Consider the following 15,790-nt stretch of genomic DNA (forward strand, 5'->3'; position numbering starts at 1 on the left):
GTTGAATTTTTAGAAGCACAGCTGTGGAAGGGATCCCTAGGAGGGCTGTGCAAAATGGCACCGTTCCATTTCGACTTGTGTTTCGACGGAACAGCATTTTGTTTCAAATTTTGTTTAGACTCGAAACCGCTGTTCCTTTTAGTTTCATCAAAACAGTGATGCTGTTTTGATGCTGTTTCGATGTTTTGCCCATAGATCACTCAGATCCCTTCCCCAGCACTGCGATCAATTGGACTGGGGAAGAGAACTCAGCTCAGCTGAGCCAAGTTCCCCTCCCCAGTTCTGAGATCAGGCTGGAGAAGGGAACTCAGCCAGGCTGCTTCAAATCTAAAAATGTTTCAAAACTTTTGAAACGTTTCAACTGCCCTCGTTTTGTTTTGAGGCTGTTTTGAAGCCCTTTGTTTAATTTAGATCTTGCTGTTTAAAGCTTGAAATGAAATGAAACAGCTGGCAAAATTTTGCACAGCTGTAATCCTTAGTTCAGTAAGTCCAGGCCCCTATATTGCAGGCATCATATCATGCTTATTCAAACTCCATCTTAAGACAAGTTTGGAATCATAGGGACTAAAAAATAATTAAAAAAAACTACTGTAAAATGTTACAGAAGCACAGCTTCTCTAATTGACCAAAACTTTCTTCTAATATCCAGCCTAAGCTCATTCATGGCCAGTCTATTCCCATTTAGTTTTGTGTAAGCACTGTCCTTTGGCTTAAATAATTTGGGAGGAAAAAAAAATGGATGAAGAAAAGCAAATATCCATCATTAGTTAACATGTTGGCTGATCTTTCTTTAATAGTTTCTCCCTCCAACCTGGACTAGCTCCTGCTTACCCATACTTACTCTAAACACCAGCTTGTACTTATTTGTTGCTAAAGTGGATATCATATTTGTTGCCATTGTGTCTTTGTAGAGTACAGCCAGTCCCAACTATGGAAAAAGCTTGGAGTCAGGCTCTAGAGTGTTAAAGATTGGCTTAATCAAAATCTAGTTAAAATCCTTAAGATTGACTTCTTTATTTGCCAACTGATCGGAGCGCTTAGAGTTAACATGATATTTTCCAACATAAACATACCATCTAGAACCATTTTAAGGAAATTTGCAAGCCAAGTGTCTCCTTTGGGCACATGATACTAGGAGAGGGGCTTCAGAAAAAAATGATCAACCTTAAAGTCCAGTTAATATTAAGTCGCAAGAGCTGATGACGCTGGTTTCCTAGTAAAAGTAACTTTTGCAATTTAGTCTTTATCTGGTCTGGATAGGTCATATGAAAGAGTCTGGAAAAGAAGTCTTTAGGAACAATGCATTAGAACATGAATGTGAATCTCAACCTTTTTAGACTCAAGGGACCAGCTCAGAAGATGCTAGCTCATAGTTTTTACTCATTTCTGACTATGAAAGAGAGAGAGAGAGAGAGAGAGAGATGTTCTTCTGCTGCAAAGGCCACAAAAAGACCACACACAGTCAAAATGTTTTAGATCACTATTTGGAATCTCTGGATTCATCTTGTGAATCATGTTTGCACACCTGATGGGGCTAACATTGCATTATAACTTGGAAAGGATCTCAAAGCACCCCATAGCGCCACAGGATTCTGTTCCAGAATCACTACATTAGACCTTAGAGATGCCACTGCTGTTATTTCTACCTGCTGTCCCTGAAGAATCAAGGGTCCCAGCAAGTAGAATCATCATTTTGCTTTGTAGATATTGTGATATGCTTGGATCAATGAAATTTAGACTGCTAAGCTTTATTATTCAACTCAGTTTTAAATTCTGTGAACATAAGTGCAACATGATTGACAAGGAGACTGGCACTTGGCCCCTATGTCCATGTGTAAGATGGGTTGGAGGCACAGTAGCAAATGCTGGTCTCAATGCATGGCCTGCTCAGTGGTGCTGCCACCAGAATCCTGTGGCTTCATAACATCAGGCAATTCTGGGGTGGTGGAAAAGGGGTCAATATGCAGTGGCTCAAAGGAGCCATTGCCAGGTCTGAATAGGGCCAAGCCCACTGTAGCTGGTGCGTAGGGACGGCAGTTCTGGCTACTTAAGCCACAGTCTATCAAAGTCTTGGTGCCATCAGTCAGCAGCTGGTCATCCTTGTATAGCTGCTGTTCCTCTGGAGGCCTCTTTAGTATCCCCTCCACAACTTTCTTCAGATCATAAACAGTAGTATTCTCTTTGGCATTGGCAAAGATGGTCATTTTATGGCGGCGTATCATCAAGTACACATCCATGGCTACCCTGGGGACTTCCCACAATCCTGTAACATCACAAAGAGATCAGGCTTTGAGGCAACTGCAATTTATCAACAAATTTGAAGTCAGAACAGACTAAATATCAGTATCTGGAGAAGTTTTAAGCCAGGAAAAAACCTGCCCAGGATCTCTGTACAAGGAGTCTTTGGTGCTGTTCTTCAGAAATATTTGGGTGCACTATACCTCTAGGACAGAATCATTTACTCACCTGAAGAGATGCAATTTCTCAATGTATATTCTGTTCACAACTCTCCAGTCAGGGCCTTGTTACACCTTACACTGGACATATGTACACAAGATGTTTACTTTTACTGTGGAGTTGCTTAATTAGCTCCACAGTAAATGTATTGTGTCTATGCATGCAGTGCTATTAGGTCACAGGAAACTAATAAACTCTGCAGCAGGGTAGTGCTTGGAAATACAAGTACTATCCTAATGCAGAGTTAGTTACTGCACATCAACATATGTGTAGTCGATGACCCAGGAGTAAATTACTCCTGGTCAGCCAGCCAGCAGGGGACCACACTTCTGCCTGTGGCCTAGCCACATGGCTCAGCTGCTGCAAGCACCTCATGGCCTAGCTAGCTCCTCCACCACGCAATGCAGGCACCTGCTGCTTGGGCCCAACTCTTGCTGCATGCCTTCTGCCCCCCAGGCTGCAAGCCACACTATCAGTGCCAGCTAAAACCTGGGGCTGACCCTTGTGCCCCCTGCCAGCCTGGGGCTGGCACCTGGGCAGCTGAGGCCAGAGTCTGGAGCTCCCTCTGGTTGCTGTAGGGTGCCAGAGAAGGGCAGGAGCAGTGCTAGCCTAAACTGCCCCTCCCTGACTCAAATTGCTGCTGTTCCAGGCGCATGTGTGGATGCTGCACCCAGGAATAGTTTATTGCAGAGCAATCTGCTCCAGTTTATTCAGTTGCATTAATAGACACACCCACTATGAGCTGCATAAAAGTTGATGGGAATCACTACTAGCTCAAGTTTGGAGTTGTTACACTTCAGGCCAGCAGGGTCCTAGAGGACAAAAAGGCAAGAATGCCCATCCCTCTCCTCCCATTTGAGGCTCTCGCCCCCTCCCCCCCATTCCTGTCCCTGCCTACTTGTAGCTCCCTGACTGTGGAGCCCAGAGAGCAGCAGCAGCAGCCAGATAAGCAGGTTAACTCTTCCCTGCCTGCTTCCCCAGGACAGGCAGGGTGAACAACCTGGGCAGGCAAATAAGCAGGGCAGGCAGGGGGCAGCATGCAGTAAGTAGGGATCTGGGGTACAAGGTGTTTACACTATTATGTAGCCTAGAGTGGGTACACTTTAGTGCAACATGAGCTGAGTAGCATGGATCAGAGAGAATCTTGCTCTGGAGTGGATTAATTTTGAGGTGCATAAGGAGTGCTTAAAACCAGTTTCATGTGTAGACAATCCAGGTGTTAAGAGTTCCAGGAGCCATCCAAAATTATTGTGCAATGAAGCCTTCATTCATTTTAGTCCTAGATCCTTCTGTGCTCCATATTTTGCACAGAGTAAAGAGACAAAGGATATCAAACAGCATAGAGAATATGTGGAAAATCTACATTAGAGGTAAAAAATTAAAAGAGAATTAAGTTTACTACCCAAAGAGTTTTTCATTTGCCTTTCACCTCAGCTCCAACAATAACTTGGGCTCCCAACAGGTTTATGTTACATACATACAGCCCACTATACCTTGCTCAGCTCAGATCCTGGGACTGCGGGATTACCGTGTTTCCTTGCACATATAACCAAGAAACTAGGGTGCTTCTCTTGGATTAAGAGAGGGAGGAGATGCAGAGACAGGCAAGTATTACAGGAGCACAAGTGGGCAGTTCTCACCCAGAAAAGTGTCACAAAGGCCCAGGAGTGTACCTGGCCTACTTTGAGGAATCAAAATAATTGTCTCAAGTAGCAGGCTAAAATGTAGCCTTAGGCCATTTGTAGACATGTTCAGCATTTTCTAAACCATGTTAACTGATTTGCATCACACAGTTGGAATCAAATTTTTATTTGAATTAAATTTTAATAGATAATCATTGACTATCATAGCAGGGGGCACTGGCTATATGCTATCTATGTTTGAGAGCCCCTTAACAGAGGTTGGAAGTAATTAGGAGGTGATAATATGCCTGTGTAAGCACTGCTACATTGTTGCAGTTATCTAAAGTGCTGTTCCAGAAACTGTGCTTGACCTGATACTTAGCAGGGTGAAGTGTTGGAACATTTGATTTCTTTTTAATAGTGTTACTTTGTGGCCCTATTGATTGCAAAAAACCCAATTGAGTTTCCCTTCCCGGCATTGATATTTGTAATGTTTGTTTATCTGCTTATCTGAGTTCCTAAGAATTCTTGTCCCCAAAAGCAACACTGTATTAACTAACATGTATATACAGTTTAAACTGCATAGTTAATATGGTTTAAAGTGCATAGTTCAGACTGCCCCAGTCTGCATTAAATTTTAATCATTCAATGAGGATTAATTAAATCAGATTGGAGCCATCTTTAATTCAGACTACAGACATCTACATGTAAATAGTTACAACTGTAGTCCAGATTAAACCTAGAAAAACATAACATATATAGATGGCTGTAGGGTCTGAACTGCCCCCAATCTTACACCTAATGGGGGAAAGGAAGTAGTGTCTCTCACTGGTCCATCAAAAAAAGAGAAGCATTTATTTTTAGTTCAAGTTTGTTCTGCTTCTATATTCCTTCCCTTGGGTCTGCACCTTGATGCAATAGAAAGCCTTGCCTGTTTAGTAACCAAGAGCTATTCTGGCAAGAGTCCAGCTCTTGGTGGGCCATTCAAACTGATATGGTCAGGACAAAGGTAGGCTAAGGCCAGCAGCCTGAGAAAGGCAGAGGTAGCTGCTCCAGCCAGCAGCTTGATTAGAATGGCGGATATTGCTCACACCTTAAGTGAGACTTTGCTGGGGCAGAAACATTAAATATTTGTTCAAAGATGAGGCCACATTAGTACTGTGCATACAGGATCATGCCAGCTCCCTCTCTCTCGCATGCCATCACCACCAGCCACCCCAAAACAGACAGCTAATTCATATCAGGTCTATTTCTACTGTTTGAGGGGGGGAGGCGGGGGAAGGAAGGGGGGTAATGAGTTTTTGATTGCATTGTCATTCTTAATCTACACATGTAAACATGCAATCTCATTTCTGGAGTGAAGCCCAGATCCAGGAGTATTGTAGGTGCCTGAAACCCCTTGCAGACATTAGTTGTGCAATAGGATCTAAGCTATTTGATGCTGGATACTAAAATCATACATCCTGCTATTCCACACATTCAAGATCTGGCATAGTAGGGCATGCACTTTTGGATCTGGGATAAAATTCCTCAGATTCCATCCTACATCTGCTGTCTTTCTTTCTCCCCTACAGCCATGCCCATGCCCCATGGATTTTACTAGTCAATATAAAAAAATCCCTGCTACCAAACATATGTAAACTCTTCTGGGCCTCTGGGTAACCACAGACTACTACCCTTTGGTCCACTCCAGCCATCCTGGGTACCTGCATTTGCCAGTATTCCCTTCTCCAGCAGTCTAGCTTCACAGAAACTCTTCCACATGCAGGGCTCAGGGCCAAACTGGACCTTTTGCCCTAGGCATCTCTCTCTTTCCCCTTCTGGTCATTTGACCCAACACCCATGTAACAAGGCCCAGGCACTGCTAATAATCTAGTCTAAAATCAGCAGCCTAGCTTTCTGTTGTCTCCTATCTGTGGGCTATAGACCCTATAGCCCTTTTACTATGCTGTTTGGCTCTGTCAAGATGCAGTTCTCTCTTTTAAAGTAGCAGGGGAGCTTGAACCATTACACCTAGCCATTCCAGACATATACTCCATCTACTTTTACTGTGGCCTCTGGATGAAAAGCAGAGCCTGGCTAGACTACAGTGTGAAAAAGTCACAAAGAAATCCAAAGTGTGAAATTGCACTGTGAACAGGAATCATAGAGCGGTAAACAAACCAGATGTGGTACCAAATTAGCTGCCTTTCCACACAATTTGAGAAAATGCAAGTAAACATTTGGCATCTGCTCTAAAGATACCAGCAAGCAAAACAAACATTGGCAGAAGCACGTTAGTTCTACAGACATGTACAACTTGAACAAGCCTAGTGTCCTGCAAAGCCACTTGCTATTCCACATGATCTGAGGAGACAGAGGATACTTAATAGTGTTCAACTACCTAAAGGGGGGTTCAAAAGAGGATGGGGCTTATTCTTCCATTTGCCACCACTGAGAACAAGGAGCAATGGTCTCAAGTTGTAGCAAGGGAAGTTTAGGTTAAATATTAGGAAGAATTTTCTTACTACGAAGGTAGTAAAACACTGGAACAGATTATCCAGAGAGGTGGTGGAAGTTTCTTCTTTGGGGGTTTTCAAAACCCAGCTGGACAAAGCTTTGCCTGGGATGATCTAGTTGGGGCTGGTCCTGCTTTGAGCAGGGGGTTGGACTAGATGACCTTCTGTGGTCCCTTCCAACCTTAACTGTCTATGATTGGATTTAGGGTGCATGCAGGAAGTTGTGGTTTCTCCACTCATCTCCTTCCAAATCCTTCCTCCATCTCCAATCAGATCTAATGTTTGAAGATCTGAGCGTCCCCCTTTCCAGCTGAGCCTCAAGGATCTTCCAACAAGCTGCTCCTGGCATCCAGTCATATTTAGCTCATGTGTTCCTGGGAAAAGCCAGGATCAAATAAATTATTTGGCAGAATGAAAGAGCTACTCTACAATCCCTGTGGAGAAACACATTCATCTGGTAGAGATTATGGGCATTTTTACACAGGCTCTGGGGGTGGAGAGAGGGTGGGGCTTTAATTAGAGCAGCTCTCAGAGCTGCTGTAATTAAAGCGCCACCATGTCATGTGTATTAGTATCTCTGTACTTCAAAATGGCTGCAGGGGCACTTGAACTAAAGCTTGTTCAAGTGCTTGCTCAGCTTGAGCTGAGCTTTAGTTCAAATGCCCCCGCCACCATTTAAGTGCTGAGATGCTGCTACACAAGACACAGGAGGCTGATGCAGTGTGGTAATTTCCACATTCCAGCAGACTTGATTAATAGCGTCTGCTCTAATGAACTGAAATGCCAGCACATTGGAGCAGCCTCTGCACTTGTGTATAGGTGCCCTATGGTGTCAGCTGCACAAGACAGGCAGCTTAAATATGTGATTGATGGTGGGCAGGAGAGGTGAGCAACAGCTAGCTGACCTGACACTAGCTACATATCTTCCTTTAGTTGCCAAAGAAGTCTAAATGTATGAGCACCAGCTTGTCATTAGGAAAAATGGCAATGGAAAAAAACAAAACAAAACAAAACAAAAAAAACCAACCCAACCCAAAATACAAAAAACACACTTTCCACCACAGGAGAAGCAGGATCTTCTTCATCAAGAAAGGAAGGGCAACATGACCAAGCCATAATCCTCCAGAATATGTTAAACGAAGAAAGCTTTGCTCTTTTCTGCTCTTTCCCATAGCAAAGCCCATGATTGTTCTCTCCCGCAGCAGTGTTCCAGTCCATTATTAACTACCATATATACTTGAATTACCATATGTACTACCCTGATTACAAGATGAACCACCACCAATCACATTCTATATATGGAAAATTTAAAATTTTGTTGTTACAGCTTTCCAGGTATCAAGTATAATTATTGGAGATTTGCCTTGAATTTGTCCCCTTCCCACTGTTAGAGCAGGGGAAATAAATACGGAGATCAGGTAATTCCTTTGTTCTCCGATTCCCAGCCAACTTCCCTCCCCCTCCCCCCTTTCTTCTTACTTCAAACCCTGTTCTTCCTAAGCAGAAAGTAATAAGCAAGTTTGAAAACAATAACCTTGAAATAAAAAAAAAAAAAAGTGACTGTAGCAGTTTGTATATAGTGCCCATATACTCCATTCTTCCAGAATTGATGCATGTTACCCTTCTTTAAAAATGCTGCAAGTTTTAGCACATCTACATCACAAACACACTTTCAAGTAGTAGTTCGATACCTACTTATATGTAGTACAAGCTATGCATTACATTAGTCCAAAGCATTTATCACATATTTCATTGGGCTGGGCACTAGAGTCAACAGCATTTTAAGCCATAGTGACCCCACAGCTCAGCATGTGTGCATACTTTGGATGCCCCCCCCACAAGAGATCCAGGTGCTAATTAGCTCCCCACATATGACTGGAACTGCATGTTCTTGTTGTGAGTCCTGGAATGTTCCAGGAATGTATATTCATAAGACACACATGGCAACTTGGTCCATCTTCATCTCATGGAGGGTGCAGCCACACTGATCACATGTGCTAACCTGAGAAGGGAGCAACAGAGGAATTCTGGGTTGATTGTTTGGAGCTCTGTTTCATGGTTTTTGCCAGGCATTTGAGGCTAGTGAAAAAACAGCACTAAGAAAGAAAGACAGAGCTCATCTGTGGAAGGGAAGAAGTTGAAATGTATGCAGTGTAGTGGTTCACTATGACTTGAAAAAAAAAAAAAAGTGTTGGGGGGTGGGGAGAGGGAACTGCACTTCCATGGACGTCAATGTTTTATTCAGATGGGCTGGACTAACCTATCCTTGTGGTAGATTCCCATCAGTATGTTTGTCCCATATAGGCCATGCATTTCAATCATGCTTAGTGTGAGCTGCATTTAAAATCAACTTCAGAACTGGTTTCCATTTCTAAGTACATGCTGCTTTTGGCAGCAGTTTAACAACAGACAGTGTGTTTAGTGAAATTTCTTTGTATGCAAGAAGATGAGGCGCTCCCCCCTTGCCAGTTGGGGGTTATCTTACATTTGAGTAAATATGGTAAGTAGAGGGTGCCTCTAAGAGATGGTTCTAGTCAACATACCTGAAAGTCTTTCAAATGATTATTCTTGCTTTTCTGTTCCCAATAGGTACTTCTTTCCCATAGCCCTTCTGAATCAGGGGTCTTGATCTCTTGTCACCCAGAAGTACTCCTGCTTTCTGTTGCCTTTTTAGAAAAGTCCCATCTCCAAGGCAATAGCACAACCCCAAAGGATTCCCCAGTGATGTTCCTCTATTCATTCCTGCAGTCCATCAGGTCTCACTCCAGCAGATGCACAAAATCAGCCAAGCAAATCCATTCTGTATCATCCTTCTTTCCCCGAAGTGCAGAGAAATGTCAATTTCTCGTTAGAATCTGCTAGGCAGGTATAGTTTGCAAGCTGGTGATTTGCTTGTGGAAGAGCAGACAATGTAGAATGCTTGCACTGCTTCATTGTGCTCACAAAGAAAATCCCATGTGTAAGAGTGGGTATTCATCTGGTCACTATATCTCCAGGCATATTGTAGGACAAAGCTTGCAGAAGTCACTAGGGAGGCAAGCTCAGCTCCCCAATAACAGCATCCATTTGCTTTTCTTCCAAGCTGCAGGCTGCAGCTGGTGATGGCTGCAGCCATATTACAGAGCAGCAGAAGTACTGCCTCATCCCCCAAACTCAATTATGTCCAGAGAAGGATGCAATGACCTTCCCTCACCCACAACCTGGGAGCTGAGACTAGCCACATCTTTTCTATAACTGAGGAATTAAGCACACCGTAAGAATAAGCAGATATTACCTGCAACTGTTCAAGAAAAGCACCTTCATGTTATGTTGGGCTAAATGGAGATGTACCAGCTTCCCTCTGCTCCCTGTTACCAATGTTACTATCACCTTAGAGAAGATAATATCATCCCAGGCTCACTCTCAGAAGATCCTTCTTCCTTCCTTGGACAGAAGTCATATCTGCTCATTGCTTTTGCTTCTCTTCCCAAGGTCTCTGCCATAGAATTTCCACAACAGCTTCTTCACTTACATTTCTAGAAAAGAGTGCTCCTTCCCCCCCTCCCCACCCCAGTCCTAAAGTGAATCCATTTTGTAAGGATGCAAATCCACTAACACATCTCAGGCTGCAGTTGTCAGCAAGAGTTCTTTTTCATTTTTCTTTCTTTTTTTTCCTTCTTTCCAGATAAAGAAACCTACAGCTTTCCAAAGTCTTGTCCCTCCCTCCCAGTCTTGCTTTACTGGGGAATATTTTTGCAAGGCTGCCAGTTTCCATGTTTTAATCCAAGATGAAGTCTTTTCTGCTTCAGAACTGCAGTCAGACACAGCAGCAACAGCCCCTCAGTCATAATGGGAGCTGAAGATGCACTTCAAGTCAATTCACCCACACTGGAACAGCTGGCAGTCATGTGACCTTATCCACTGGAAACCTCCCTCCCTCCCACCACCATGGGACAGAAGCTTAATTTTTCATCAAGTCAAAATGAAAAAAAAAAAAAAATAAAAAAAAAAATGGTTAACAAATGGCTATACTCCAGACTCTATGCTAAATCACATTATATTATTTGGTTTTCAACGTTAAAAGAAAAATACTTTGTCAAAAAGGTGACCAGTTTTAGTTACAAGAGATTCAATCCACTGCTCTGGTCTCTCAAGAAGTGAGAAATATGGTGCAAGTGACAACACCAGTTATAGATCTAACTTTTCTCTCCCAGCCTCCCTGAACTTGTGATTAGGCAATGTTAAAAAAAAAACAAAAAAACCCACCATAAAACACCATAATCTGACCTGGCACTGAAGCAGTTCCTATTTTTTAAATCCAAGTATGAAGTCTTACCATTGTATTTTGTTAATAATAGAGGGTTACTATAGTTTTAAATCAAGGAGTAAAAAGGTCAAGAGACAAGTGACGAGAAGGGTAAGCCCGAGTTACAGGTCAGTGGAGATGTGTATTTTGGAGATGTGAATGCAGACTAGAATTATAGCCCCTGAAGTAGAGCTATGGCTTGCATTCTTCCTTAATGGGCAAGCTCTATTGGTCATAAGATGTACCAAATGCTTCCAATACAGGTGAGACCAATGCAGAACTGCAGTGCACACTTTTTGGTTAGTCCGAAAGTTTGGTAGAATGCTTGCCATGCTGAAAATTAATCATCCAGCTCTAAACTGGCTAGGTGATCATTTTGACTAAGCTATTACATTACACTATCTCTAGTGATAAATGCAGCAATTGGACTAGAGAGGAGATGCACAGGACATTGAGAGTTTGTTTTTTATTGCTTCATAGGGGAACAGATTTGAAAAAACTCCTACACTACCTCCCCCATCTAGCTAAAGGGCTTGGCAGCACAAAAGCAGAAATTAGTTTGTATTAAATTGAGGCTCATTTTAGAATTTATTTTGTAGGCAATCCACTGCTATAGATTGAGGAAATGCAAAATGCTGGTGAGCCAGTGGCAGAAAGGGTCTCACAAAGGAGAGACAGTGAAAGCCTTGACTTGTCTGCCATTCACAGCAAGTTTGCAACAGAAAGCAACTAAGATACAGAGGAATCTGGTTTGGGGAGCTTTAAAATTTAGATGCCATATTCTCCTGCCTACTACAAAGGATGCATCCTCAGCTCCCCAAGTGTACAGGATGCAATGACATAACACCAGAATCCTTTTGTGATTGGCCTCAAATTGCTGTATAGGCACTTAGAGGAGTTTTGTGCATTGAATGAATTGTCAGTGGGCTAGTGGTTAAAACTTGCTAGCTTGGGCTGAAAGACACTGATATTCTTGACAGATGTAACACTTAGAACCATCTAAATACATGTTAAACTCCAAGCATTGACAATGCATAAGGGTTTGCAGTGTGGGGGCACAACTGTGCACCACCCCCACCACTACCAGGCCCTGAATCCAGCTGGGTTGCAGCCCCATGCCCCACCATCAGCACAGAAGTTTTCCTTCCCCCCTTTACCTTCCCCATCCCCATCATGTTGCCAGTGACCTCAAGAGTTTAGATGTACAGGCCACTTCAAAAGAGTTGAAACTTTCTGGAAGGGTTCAAAGTCAGTGGGAAAAGCAAATACTACTTTGAGCTGGCTTTCCTTTAACTGATTCAATGCTATATAAAGATACAAAGCATTCCATGCCTAATGTTTCATCAGTCCTCCAGGCATCCCAAATGGCATCAGCTCCTCACCCTCTGTCCCCCAAACACATGCAGCACAATGGGGCTGCTCTGGGATGCAATGCGGTATCTGCTGCCCAAAGATCTATTGCCTATAGCAGTGGTTCTCAACCGGTTCAGGCTCAAGGCATCCATGGATAGACTTGAGCAGAGGAGATGCAGCATCTGGTAAAGGGGGTGCTGCAGAGGTAGCTGTATCCCCATTCCCAGCCTCCAACCTCCTCCATACATCCACCCACTGGTGTGAACAGGCCACTCTGGCAGCCTCTGGGGACATAAGGCCCCCAAAGCAGGTAAGCATCCTTCTCTTCCCCTCCCTGCTTAGAAGGCCATCCCCTCCTGATCCCTTCTCTCACCCTCCCCTGCCTGCAGCAGGAGCTGCTGCTTTCCTTGCTCTTGGGGGGTGGGGAGGGTGCACTTCTGAGCCACTACTGCCTGCTCCAGCAAGGCTGCATGATGGCTAGGCTCAGCTGGGGCAGCTACAGCAGTGGGGGCAGGGGCAGGATACTTCCATCCTGCCCAGTCCCTCCAGAAGTGGATCCAGGGAAGGGGACCCCTTTTCCATCACCACTGTCACTGTCCTAGCTGAGCCCAGCACCCACACAGCTCAGCTGGAGCAGGCAGGAGCAGCTCTGAAGATTCCCAGCCCCCTTTTCTCCAGGGCAACAGGGCAGGTGGGAGATGTGAGGGGAGGGGAGCGGAGATGCTTCTGAGCACGGAGGGGAATTCTTATCTGCTTAGACCACTTTTTGAAAGTCTCTGGAGGTTTCGGCAGCACAGTCCAGTAAGGAAGCTGGGTGCAGCCACACTCCCACATTCACTCTACATCCACTCCTGGACTTGAGGCACCCCTGGATAGACTTGAAACACTTCTTGGTGAATGTCTGATCTTAGTTCTCAGTCTTTTTTGCTTACAAAAAAAAAAAAAAAAAAAATAGAGCAGTTTTTCTATTGCAAAGAACTGTGAAATCTATAACTGGTCTTTCCATTTGAAATATTTGGGTTTGTTTTGCGAGTCATGTTTGATAACTTAACAGTGCTGCTAATAGTTTGCTATCATGCAGCACCCGCGGAAGGACCTCACAGCACCCCATGGTGCAGTGGCAACCTGGTTGAAGATGATGGGCCTACAGAGACTATAGTCCACAGGGGCATTGAAAGCAGAAAGCCTCCATTAGTTTCACTTCCTTGCTGGAAACCCTGGATGGGATCCCAGGCTTATCTGGGGGTGGGGATAGCCAAGTTCCAGGGGTGGAGGGTTTTTGGGGTCCCTTGCTTCTGGTTCCTGGTTTTGCCTGTGACAGTCAACACTTGTCCGTTGTAGGGGGAGGGGCAGAGAGCCATTGCATATTGGGCACTTACCAGGACAGAAGGGCTGGCTGTTCCATGCTCATTGTGAAGTGCCTTAGCTTGTTAACTGTTAATTTGGTCCCAACTCTGTGCTGCTGCATCCAGTCCTGCCCTGAAGCTTCTACCGTGAATGCAGGGATTGGAAGAGATGGGGAATTCTTGGCAAAGGGGGGCAGGGGGTGGAAAGTCAGAGCCCCCAGCCCCCACAGGAACCATGAGCATGGAGCTGCAGAGTTCCCCACCTCCCAAGACCTGGCAAACCCTTCCACTCCAGCCTCTTGCCTCAATTCAGGTCTTCTGCCTCTTCTTCTAGGGAAATCCTGCAAAACTGCAGGCATGACTGACCCCTGGAAAGTCATGTCTGGAAGCATTTTGGCAGCAGTGCAGTCCCTACAAGGTGAAGGATCTGCTTGAAGGTCTTAGCAGTACACATACACAGACATTTCTGTTCAGGCTTATTTGTGACCTGGTTCCCAGTCAGTGATAGTCTTGGAATAGTTCAAGTATTGTCTCTCCACACTCATGTTTAATTCTCACTCTGCCACCATAAGACATCCCGTGTTTCTCTGAACAGGTCACTTAATATTCCTGGAGGCCTGATCATTAGAAGTGCCAAGTATACCATAATCTGGAAGCCAGGCTCCTTCAAGAGATGATGAGGGGCCAAGACACTGGGACAATGAAGAGCAACACAGGTAGCTATTTAAAAACCCCATACTTAAGACTTCTGCATCAAAAGCAAGGCAATCTTAATTATAGATATTATGTAGCACAACACTCACCTGCTGTGGTAACACACAGCAATGCACAAGGTTTTGCAAGAGCTGTAAAACAGGTGGGAAGGTATAGACAAGTAGTCAGAGAAACCTCTAATTACACCAGATCCCTAAGAGAAAAATCCTATTTCAAGTAAAAAACAAACAAAAAAACCCCCAAACAAACAAACCCCAAAAGACATTTAAAGCTTTCCAATTTTAAAAGCAGAGTACTAGCATAACAAGTACTTGAAAGACAAGTATGTTATGATGACTACTTGAGATTACTGACAGCAAGGGGATTTAGTATCTGGCCCCTTTACAAGGATAGTTGGTCACTTGCTACTTCTCTGTGTACTTATATTTATAAACCAAGCCAGTATCATTCAGTCACTTAAATGCTGAAGCCACTACGATACACCCCCACAAAGAAGAGGACATGTTAAACATAATTTTTTACAAGATCAGAGATAATTTTCAGAGATATTTCAGCTGGTATTAGATTTAGAGAGCTTGATTGTTGCAGAGGAAGAGAGGATCCCATAAGAATCCATTGACATCCTTTCAAGCTTCCTGGGAGGGGTAAGAGTTAAGTATTCACAGCAAGAAAGATATTACTAAAACAAAGCCTCCCCCATGAGAATAAATCATTAAAAAGCCAAGCATAGTACAAAGCTAATATTTTGACTGTAACCATCAAGACTCTAAGCTAAACACCACAAAGGTAGAGGAACCACCTGTCAAAAAGAGAAAAACCAACAGCAAAGCCTTACAAAAACTGAATCCCTTATCAACAGCAAAGAAGAATCCTACCCACCACAATCCTTTTGCTTCCTCTCTACCCCTTCCTTTTCAACCCACCAAAAGAGAATAAACCTTCCCCCCTCACTATTATTTAACACCCTATTTCCAGACCAACCCAGTCACCTGATACTTCTGTCTTGTCAATCACATGGGCTTTAATGAATTTAGGTGTATCAATCAAGGTCCTCAATTAAGGCCATTCTGGTTGGGAAACCATGCTGATAGGAATAATTGTGCCCCAAGACAGGGAGCCTCTTAACACCTTGAGTAACATATCACAGCAATGCTCCACCCCAGCAGGCTTACAGGTCATGATCAACACCTTGAACTTCACCTGGAGACTCATAGGCAGCCAGCATAGGTCCTGGGACACTCACTGGTATTACATTCTCCCTGTTCAACAAGCAAGCTACTGCATTTTACACCAGCTTCAGTTTCTGGATGATTTTGAGGTGCAGTCCTGGGCAGAGCACATTGCAAGAATTTCATGTTGAGGCAATAAAGACCAGGGTAACAGGCTCAAGATATACAACCCAAAACAAACCCCCCCTATTGCAAACTTTATAACACAGAAATAAATCTTGGTAAATTTCGAATAGTACTTCTAAATATTCCAGTTGTGTGGCATTGGAGGGGCAGCTTTGGGGAG

At 43.8% G+C, this 15,790-nt stretch overlaps 1 protein-coding gene across 4 annotated transcripts; it reads right to left on the minus strand.

Annotated features, from left to right (window-relative positions):
- Window positions 1-346: 346 nt before the first annotated feature.
- LOC102568907 (elongin-B-like) lies at window positions 347-15,235 on the minus strand. Of its 4 annotated transcripts, none has more exons than XM_059729691.1 (3): window positions 15,155-15,234; window positions 14,365-14,406; window positions 347-2,263 (listed from the first exon to the last, which is right to left on the minus strand). In XM_059729691.1, exon 3 carries the CDS (start codon window positions 2,235-2,237, stop codon window positions 1,872-1,874), a length of 366 nt encoding a protein of 121 aa, XP_059585674.1. In that variant the 5' UTR covers window positions 2,238-2,263; window positions 14,365-14,406; window positions 15,155-15,234; the 3' UTR covers window positions 347-1,871. The 4 variants fall into 4 exon arrangements, with proteins under 4 accessions (XP_059585674.1, XP_059585675.1, XP_059585676.1 ...); XM_059729692.1 differs by lacking the exon at window positions 15,155-15,234 and adding an exon at window positions 15,111-15,151; XM_059729693.1 differs by lacking the exons at window positions 14,365-14,406; window positions 15,155-15,234 and adding an exon at window positions 13,595-14,325.
- Between the last annotated feature and the right edge of the window lie 555 nt (window positions 15,236-15,790).

This window comes from Alligator mississippiensis, chromosome 6 (assembly GCF_030867095.1).
Source record: "Alligator mississippiensis isolate rAllMis1 chromosome 6, rAllMis1, whole genome shotgun sequence".
Taxonomy (NCBI): Eukaryota; Metazoa; Chordata; order Crocodylia; family Alligatoridae; genus Alligator; species Alligator mississippiensis.